Source organism: Euphorbia lathyris, chromosome 4 (assembly GCF_963576675.1).
Source record: "Euphorbia lathyris chromosome 4, ddEupLath1.1, whole genome shotgun sequence".
In the NCBI taxonomy this organism is placed as follows: Eukaryota; Viridiplantae; Streptophyta; class Magnoliopsida; order Malpighiales; family Euphorbiaceae; genus Euphorbia; species Euphorbia lathyris.
This window is the reverse complement of record NC_088913.1, coordinates 76,982,928-76,993,172: the sequence shown is the minus strand read 5'-3', so window position 1 is coordinate 76,993,172 and position 10,245 is coordinate 76,982,928. Positions and strand designations below refer to the sequence as shown.

General features: G+C 37.0%; 1 protein-coding gene across 1 annotated transcript; it reads right to left on the bottom strand.

Annotated features, from left to right (window-relative positions):
- Positions 1-3,462: 3,462 nt before the first annotated feature.
- LOC136226228 (glycosylinositol phosphorylceramide mannosyl transferase 1) lies at positions 3,463-8,331 on the bottom strand. Its single transcript, XM_066014578.1, has 5 exons — positions 7,913-8,331; positions 6,794-7,187; positions 6,141-6,304; positions 5,967-6,037; positions 3,463-3,910 (listed from the first exon to the last, which is right to left on the bottom strand). The coding sequence occupies exons 1-5, from the start codon at positions 8,110-8,112 to the stop codon at positions 3,750-3,752; spliced, it is 990 nt and encodes a 329-aa protein (XP_065870650.1). The 5' UTR covers positions 8,113-8,331; the 3' UTR covers positions 3,463-3,749.
- Between the last annotated feature and the right edge of the window lie 1,914 nt (positions 8,332-10,245).

The following is a 10,245-nucleotide window of genomic DNA, read 5'->3' as shown; positions in this document are numbered from 1 at the left end:
GGAGATATCGAAAATGGTAAGACAGTTGATGATGTGGTCATATTGGATCCAAAACGTAGAAGAATAGATAAATCATTAAAGCAATAAACTGTTTCGAAAATTAAAAAAAAATGGAAGTGGACTCAAAAAACGGTTCAAAGGTGAGCTCTGCTGGACAAGCCCGCCTATCACCATGAGTCATTGTTTGGAACTACCATTGGGCAACCCACTATCAATTTGTGTTCTATTGGATCTTGTCGAGGTTAATAAGTCTGTGAAAGGAAATTATTGACTCGTGTTAAAGAAACTCTAAAGATTCGGGAAGCACTTAGTTGGTTAAAGAACAAATGAGTTGATGGATGTATTGCTAAGACAGATGTTGAAGTTGTGGTGATGATCTTGCTCAACGTTCTTTTTTATCTCCTTACAGTCGGTGTTAGATGATTGTAGGAGGTTGTTAGGTTCTTTTAATGATATTTATGTCAATTATATTAATCGTTCTGCGAATAGAATCGCTCATGGTCTTGCTAGAGCTTCTTATTCTAGGTCAAGACTTATGGAGAGTTGTCTTCTAGATCTCTGGATTTTATTGTTCAAGTTTTATATTATGATTCTGTTTAATATATGGTTTCCTTTTAAAAATTGGGAAAAGTGCAAAATAAACTTTGTGGTTTGGACCATTTGTAAAGACAAATGTGCAAAGACTTTTTTACCGTTTAAAAACTCAATCATTATTTTAAAAATTATTGTCATGACTATTTACCTCAAAATGGAGTGATTTAGAGCAATTAAAAAAACTAACTTTGCAAATTATCCAAAATCCAAGGTCTATACTTTGTGAATTTTACAATTAAAAAATATGTTTGTAAACTTTTAAACTACAACAACTGTCTTTACAAATCTAACAAACCACAAGATTTATTTTTTTACTTAATTTTTTTTAAAAAAATTTTGTAAATTTAAAGGATGTGAATACTAAGTTAAAAATCATATTGTAAATCTTCCTATCTTGAATTATCAAGAGTGAAATCATGCATTTTATTTTTGTGATTATGTTCAAATATTATCATTTAACTCATTAAACTGGTCTTAAACATAACATTTAGTTGGCTAATTTTTTCCATAAAAAAATTGTGAAAATGTATAATATATTACTATTGATCACTTGATTTGCCTCAATCGCAGACATTCCTAATGAATATATATATATTTAATGGTAGTTGAAAACTTGAAATAGCATGGGCTGGGATTAATTATATACTCAATGTGTGCTGCACTGAATCGTATGAAATCAAGTAGAATAAAATAATCCCATAATGTAAAAAAATTAGAAAACAAGAAAGCTACCTGAACTAATTAAATGCCTCAACTTGAATACATTTTGTTTGAAGTTCTGGAAAATGTTGCTTTGATCGGAATGAAACAATAGATACAACTTTTTTTTTTTTTTTTTATGAAAATGTCATATTATCATTCCACTAGAATAAAAAGTACAGATACAGCATAGAAATTAAGAGGAATAAGACCTCCCACCCATACAGGCTATAGCCCGTACAAGATCCACAAATGGAAGAAAAGAGACTCCAAATAGTAATAAAAAAGACTACAAAGAGCAATAAAACAAAAAAGTACACATATAATAAAAATAGAAATCATATCCTTCTTGTAAGTCGATTCCCGTTGAAAAGACGTTGTAACTCATACTTCATCATTTAATCTCTTCCGGACGTTCGGATCTGAGTCCTTTCTTTTTTTGCAACCACGTAGATCTATAGATTTACGGACAAGATGAACCTTTTCCGCTCTTGCTAAGACCGAAGAAAGAATAAACGAAAGAAATATAGCTAACAAGTATAGATCTGATGGAAAAAGAAGTTCAATAAGGAATATAGACTTCTAGTTAACAAGAAAATGTCGATCTAAACTAAGAACGAAAACTAAACATAAACGGGAGGAGGAAGAAGGAACTAAGAGTAAACCTAATTAAAAGGTAAGATCGGAATCGTTAAGTGATAGTAATAATGGTGAAAAGCTAGAAAAAATAAGGATATTTTGAAGAGAAGAACAAAGAAAAGAGAAAGGTGTAGAAGTTAGAGAGAAGCTAGAGCTTCTCTCACTAGAAAAGAAAAAGGCTCCAAACAATAGATACAACTAAATGCTAGTTTATCGAACTGGACATGTTCACGGGCTCACGTACTGTCCATCTAGACGCATATCCAATGAACCAAACTTGAATAAGAAAAAAGGCATTAAGTCCGGTCCAACTCAATCGATTTATTAGGTAGGTTTAAGATTTATAAAAATAGGAGAGCCCAATTCATTTCAGCACGTTCTATTAATATTAATCAATTAATTTATATATTTATATAAGTTTCAATTTCAATTTTATTCTTAAAAAATATATATTCTTTTTAGACAGCTTATTCAGATTGGATTTGAAATTTAATTTTTAAGTCCAAGTCACAGATCCGTCTAGATTAATAGTGGGCTGAGCTTGCGCTAAGTACTTTTATGCGAAATCCCAATGGGTCTGGCTGATCCAACCCGAGTCATAAACAAATCTATATCTAACTACATAATTATGTGAGACTTTCAGTTACTTCTATCTAGAAATTTTCCTGGGAAAAACAAGCAGCTATAGCTAGAGCCAGAGTAACGATTCAGCACAAGAAAGGCTTCATACTTCTCAATGTCAGTTGATAAAAATAAAAGCTATTAATGGAGTTGTGGGGTAACAGATGATCTCCGAAGCCCTTTATGTCCATATGCTGGGAGCTGTTCTTAAAATGCTAATCAGTAATCAAGAGAGAGAAAGTTTTCAAGTATTAAAGTAGAGAGAATGTATAGACATATTTATTGGATGTTGGGGTCTCTTAATAGAGTGTGATTGTGCTATGGTGGACCGATGGGCCTTGGCCTGTGTTGTATGGCTAAATGTTTAGTGGGCCTTGATTATCTGGCCCATATTAACTATATTAATTAATTCCTCCACATGATACTAAGCCTCTTAAAGTAAGCAAGAGTTCAAATTCAGCTACTCATTCAGCAACTCCATTTATTAATGAACTTTTATCACATAGCAAGATGAATTTGTGTTGTACACACTTCAAATCTAGGCGAGCAACTCCATTTATTAATGAACTTTTATCACATAGCAAGATGAATTTGTGTTGTACACACTTCAAATCTAGGAGACATTCGCGTACACAGATATATATTCAAGTTAAGCTTTTAGTTGAAATGGTTACTTTAAGGAATCTCGTGACTCAATTATCGTACAAGATCATCCCCAAAGTTTACTTGTATTATTCTGCAAATAAGTTGTGAAATGAAAATCCAGGAAACTGTCACTTTTTTCTCCAAGGTTTCATTATTTTCATATCCAAGTAATTGTTATTTTCATGTTCGATTTCAAAAATAAATGAAACACCTCCATATCTATAGCTCAAGAAAACCAGTACTGTTATTTTTACACATTAACCATTAAATAAAAGTCTGCATAAATATATAAATGGTGTTTCATCGTTACATTACATGTGTATCTTCTTGTATCAGTACAAGTGGAACTATCATCGTTACATGGTGAATTCATACAATACAATACAAGTAACCAAATCTAGGAATAATTTCAAATTAGCTGCTTCTATATAAGAGTGTAACTGAACTACTATACAACACGAAAAGAATTGGAATTGCTCAACGATCATCATAAAAAGCGGAAATTCAGCAATTCAAATACAGCAGTGTGTGATATCTTCATCCATCCATCGTTACCAAAACCAGGCTTGCCGGCTGTCTACTGCTTTAACTGTTGTTGACATCAGTGGCATTCGCCCGAACTCCGCCACAAATCTGTTCATACATTGTGTTCTTTTCTCGTTGTGACCTCCCAAACTACTAATTCCACTTGAACCTATTTCAAATATTTTACCTACATTATCAACAACATCACAATGTATGAGATCTTTTTGTTTCAGAATGATTCAAATAAAACTCAGGAAATAGTTGTTGTAATTAGGAAGTAAGCCACATAACAGCTACCGACCACAAAATGCGACCTATAGCTTCTGTACAAGTGATTCTTAAGGGAGGAAGCCGATCAAAACGACTTTATTGAAACCAAATGTAAAGTTCAGTAAACAAAATGATGTGGGTAACTACCGTGAATGCATTTAACCCCATATAAAACACGTCTAGAAACAATTCTCAGTAGTTTCCAAGAGGATCAAATCAAATAATAGCAGCAATTATAGTCTTCAATCATATAAGAAATTCATCATAGACCAATACTCACCGAGAAACATACAATACGAGCACATCAATTAGCCATATAATAATTTGATACCCATTAATCAACCTTGGGTCATCTATTTCAGGGAGAAAACAACTATTGCACATTTTATGGTACTACAACATAAAATAGCTAACAACAGTTTCAACTTTCAAGCCATATTCTATTGCAAGTCTCTAGTTTGGGTGCTTGCCTGTTTTATAAATTTCATTCTTTCACAGATATACTAAATGACACGATTCACTTCTTTTATTTCGACATCTTTTTATTTTCATTCTAGTTGTCAGCCTTTTCGGTAAAAACAATGGAACAAAATACAAGGTCAACCGTCAATGTTTATTCTTAGTTTGCTAAAATGTTTATCACTAAGTTGAGTCCTTGATGCTTTACTTTACTGGATGCAAGGAAGCCAAGTACAAGGCAAGTCCCTTATCAACCAAATCTCCTAATGCTTTTTTGACAGAAGAAAACATTTGATATAATTTTTTCTACAGTACTTTATTTCAGGGGAGAGCATAAGGTAAGAAGGCCTTCAGGACAATATCTACAACCAAAGAAAAGTAACAAGTTCAATGATTACACCAGTGTCAAACGATGAAGTCATGTTTGACTGAATAAGCCAGTCCTGTCACCAATACTGGCCATAAACTTGTAAATTGCTCTTTCACCAGGCATTAGACCATGCAACTGGTTATAAAAGTTCAAATATTGGGATATTAAGCATACTAATTTATTCAGAACCCAATTTGATGGGAGACAGCTGGTAATATTATGAGTCTTTATTGAGAGTTTATTTCCACAGTGCTGCCTATCCATTGACCAGTATCCTCTATAAACTTAGGAAGTATTCCACCAGGAACTGGACCATCCAAATGGTGGTAAACTTTAAAGTTTTTAAAAGAATCATAAGTAGATAATAACTATGATATTAGATGAGTGTCAAAGTGTAGATAGATTCTCCTCAATCATTAAAGTTGTAGTCATCTTTCAACAAAAACTTTGATGATCAGAAAGTTAACGATTTATATGTGATTCAATGAATCAAGTCAATTCCAATTTCCAGCAGCTAAACAGAAAATGAACATTCAATTGTCAAAGTAATGTCCAAAAATGAATCCCCTTAAGAGGGCCTTTGCTAGCAAGCTAAATGGCAGGCAACAATAATCAACCTTATACTAGAAAATATCAAGCTCTTTATCCTCGTATTAAAAACTGGGGGCCTGACAACCCATTACACTCGTGTTTTCTCTCTTTGTGTCCTATCTAAGAGAGATATTCATTATCTAAGCTTCAAGGACAAGGTGAAACTAAATCACATAAAAGAAAAAGGAAAAAAGTTAATTGAACTTCAAAATGCTGCAATGATGATAGGAAGAGCTAACTGGATGAATGCAAAGTGGCCTTGAGTTAATAAAGAACATAAATTTACAAGGCTCATAACAGAACATATCCACAGCAACCACTAAGATATAGTCCTTTCTATCTCCCTACCCTATAGTACTTCTTCCTAGATTTCACAATACCATACAGCAGTCAAACAGCCACCTCATTGATATTCAATTTGCAATTGCATGAAATTTTTATTGCATAATATATCAAAATTTGTGGGAATAAAAAGTTAAAACAGAGCATCAGACGATGAAATTATGGAATAAGACATTAAAATTGCTGACTTCTATCAAATACAAAGATCTACCTTTTACCCAGATGGGTGGAGCTCCAGTTGCATTAGCTACAAGAAAGGACATTGCAATATCTTCACAATTCCTGGCAAACACATACAAGATTGAAATAGAGGTTAAACACATAAACAATACTGTAGAACAGGCAACAAAACGACAAGCATAAATGTGATAAGCAGATGAAGAACCTGCTCTTGCTTGTGTATTCTCTAATTGATGCTGGCATTTCATACGTGTATAAACTAAGATACTTTTTGTGGAAAAAAGCTGCCTTAGAGAGTACCATACTGTATGTCCCTGTCCACCAAACAGACCACCATCCGCCATATATGTAGTAATCTTTTTTTCCTTGCTGCATGGAAACAATCGGACACCCTCAACAAATATGACCATAAGATTTCTAAAACAAAATTAAGCACCTAAATAAAATTTCTATGTTTTATTCACATTCTACGTGCCAAGTGATTATGTATTGCATACATGTCTCGAGCACCCTCCATCTTTTGTTAGTTAAAAATCATGCTTTCTGTTACAACTGTCCAGCAATGCTACGAGGAAGACAGTATAACATTACCATATCATATCAGCAGAAGCAATGGTTTTATCCAAACTGATTTATGAAAGTTTATTAGTTATTGCTATTCTCTGCAAAGTGTCTTCAGGAGAAAGATCACAAAAGTTCACTTCAGTTTGGGAAGTTTATTTTGCAGAATGTAAAAGTAAGATTCAAATAATAGATGATGTTCACAAAATCTGACAAAAACATGGATTGTGGCACCAAGATAGGAGCAAACGAAATTATGACCGACAAAAGAATTACAATACTAAAATATAGCCATACCTTATCAAGCCAATGGGAACGGGGTACAAAACCCACCATTGTATCTTTAGCACTCTGCCAAACATTGAAAGCAAATTCAACTGAATAGCAAGGAAATATAATATCATCATCGATTGAGAAAACCGCATCAGCTTTCAGATCCTTGATTTCTTTGAATCTGTTGTTCAAGCTATCTTCCTTGTTGATATCAAACTTCAATTCAACTTGCCTCGCACCTTTAGAGTTTGATTGCACAACATGTTCAAGATACTTAACAAGAGTTTCTGATGGAGGATCAGGTTCACTCCAGACTATGTGTATGGAGTCGAGCCCGCCACATGATGAATAATGAGAAATTGACTGCTTCAACAGATCATATCTCTTCCATGTGTTCATCAAAATAGCATACCCTTTCCTGTATGAAAATTCCAAAGTCAACAAAAATACCATAAAAAAATCAAAATCCTCCTACAAAATGCAAGGCATCCAGTTGGACGCAGGTAGCACTAGTATTCCTCAATGTGCACAAACTCATACCAAAGATATATTTTAAACTCAGATAAGCTTCTTCTATATTTATATAAGTGTATTTTCACAAAAGGTAGAGCAATTATCAAGAAATCTGCTAATTCTGGGGTCTGACACTGAGAGTTCAAAGTTAACTATGAATTCAGTATCTTTACAGAAAGTCTACCTAATTCCAAAAGTATCAACACCAACAATGATTTCTATTTGGAACAAAATGAAATCTAAAATGCTGCTGAACAGCCACTTAGTGTATTAAGTTAAAACCCTACTAAAGGTGATACTTTCCCTACAAAGTGAGGTTTAAACTTTGATATTTCGAGCAAATACTTTGTTCTTAAATCAGTGACTGCCAACTTCAATTCCTGAACTGGAATTTATTCCGCCAAATCCATATCAAGAAAACCAGCCCCCCAATAAATGGAAAAAGTAGATAGCGCCACTTACTAATTCTGCCAGTAGTTAATCGAGAACAAAATTTCTAATTTCATTCCATAAAATCAAGCAAGTGGATTAGTTTAACAAATCTGAATCCATCCAAAGTTAAAATATAACCAAAACCAGAAATATCAAAACACTCATCACCAATCCATAACTAATTGATCAAATACTCACCCTGAAAAAGAGGACCGATCAGCAGAAGAACCTTGCTGAGTCCATCTAATAAAATCCGCGGCACCGCCAGCGAGCACAAATAGAGTAAAAGCTATGCAACAGCAAAGTAAGAGCTTGATCTTCACCGATCCAGCAGCCGCGATAGCGATTTGTCGGAATCTCTGCAAGCCGCGGCGGTTAACCAACAAACTCCCTCTCATCACCGCCAGTGTAGCTTCTCTTTCTTAAACTTAATACTCGGAAGTAAATCCGATCCAGTCCAAAGTAGAGAGTGTCAGTGTAGAGTCAACTCAACTCGACAAACTCCGAAATTGAAGAAGCTATTTCAGTTGATCTGTGTCTGAAGAACCTCCTCCGGTGATTCCCGCGCAGTTCTCGGAGCGGAGGGAGAAATAGGCAAAAGAGGAAAGAAAGGGGGAGATAGAATAAACAGCGAGACGAATCTGTGAGCACGTGTCGATACATTATTGGTTCTTGGAGACAGTAAAGTCCGCCCAGTGGGATTATTTATTCTATTACTGTTTTATTCTACCAATTTTGACCTCGATAAGATGGATAGGATAGGATCAGGGGCTCTTTGTTTGGAAAGGAAAAGTCAGGAGTTATGGTACTAAGCTTGCACGTGCTACACGTGATGAACTGCTTATTTGGTTTTGACCGTTGGATTGCTGATACCATTCGCAATGTATGTCTATCTGTGGGACCCACTGTACAATCGTTTTTAGAAAACTGCATATTAAGTAAAATTAATTTTGCTTCTATTTATAAAGATACAGAAGGATTAAAGTTAACTTGAGTGGTTAAAAGTTACAAGTCGTTTAAATTAGATCTCGAGTTTGAGTTACAGCATACGCATAAAACTTTAATTAGAACATAAAAGGGTTTTATGGTGAAAAGAGTGAGGGACATATCTAGGGAGAGGGGGTCGGCTGGTGGCGGCTAGGGCTTGGGCGGATCGGGATGGGGAGATCGGCGGGGATGGCCTGGAAGGGAGGAGCGTGATGGGCGAGGAGGGGAAGGAGGGTGGGGGCGCTCGAAGGAGATGGAGTTGGGTGGGGAGATGGGCGGCGCGGCAGAGGGGATTTGGGGCGATGGGAGGGGGGACGTGTGGGAGGCGAGGGAGGCGCCGCTGGATGTGGCACTGCGGCTGGGGGAGAGTGCTCGGGAGGACTGGGTGGCTAGGGCGGCTAGATCGGCGCCTATTTCGGACGCAGGGGGCAAGGCGCCTCCGATCGCAGGGGGCAAGGCTGGGCGCCGGGTGTGCCTGGCGCCGGGTGGAGCGCCGATGAAGCTGGGCAAGGCGCAGGCAGCGCCGGCAGTAATGTTGGGCGGTGGTGTCCGGGTGCCGACGCTGGGACAGGCGCTGGAAGCAGGTCCCCGGGCAGTGCCGGGCAGGCTGGGGCGGCAGCAGGGGGGCAGGTTGCCTCGGGTCAGGTCCATATTAATAGAGCGGGTACTTTTGGTGTTGAGTGTGGTGCTCAGGTCCAGGGAAACGCGGTTTCCCCCAGATCTAGGGTTAGTATAAACGAAGTAGGGAAAAGTTCTTGGAAAGATACGGTTATGGGGGTGGTCGAGGAGGAGCCTTGTATGGAGGAAGTGTTGATGGTGGGGGAGTCTGATGATATGTACTCTGATTCTGATGAAGAGGAGGGTGTCCAAGACGATCCTCTTTGTCCGGTGATTAGACTCTCCTCAGCTGAGAAGCGGGAGCTCAGAGAGAAATGGAAGGTGTCTCTAATAGTTACAGTGCTTGGAAAGAGAATTAGCTTTAACTATTTTGCCCAAAGGATCCAAGCTCAGTGGGCAAGGAAAGGGAAAGTCAGTATTACTGACCTGGAAAATGACTACTATGTCATTAAATTTACCCGGGTTGAGGATTATAATGCGGTGATCAAGGGGGGCCCGTATATTATTTCCAACCATGTTTTGGCCTTAAGGCCTTGGGTTCCTAATTTTAATCCTCATGATTGTTCTGTTAACAGGATTTTGACTTGGCTTAAGTTCCCGGGCCTTCCCATTGAGTATTATAGTGAAAAGTTTCTTAGCAAAATAGGAGGTCTGGTTGGGAAGATCCACCACGTGGACAAAACTACAATTGATGCCATTAGGGGCAAGTTTGCAAGGGTTTGTGTTGATGTTGATCTTGCAAAACCTTTGTTGTCAAAATTCTGTGTTCAAAACAAGGTGTTTTTTATTGGTATGAAGGTTTACATAACATTTGTTATGATTGTGGCATGTATGGTCATTCTCAGGAGGGGTGCCCTAAAAGGGAGAAGGTTATAGAAGAGATTGTTGAGGATGGTGTGGAGAGAACTGAAGTGAACAAGGGGAAT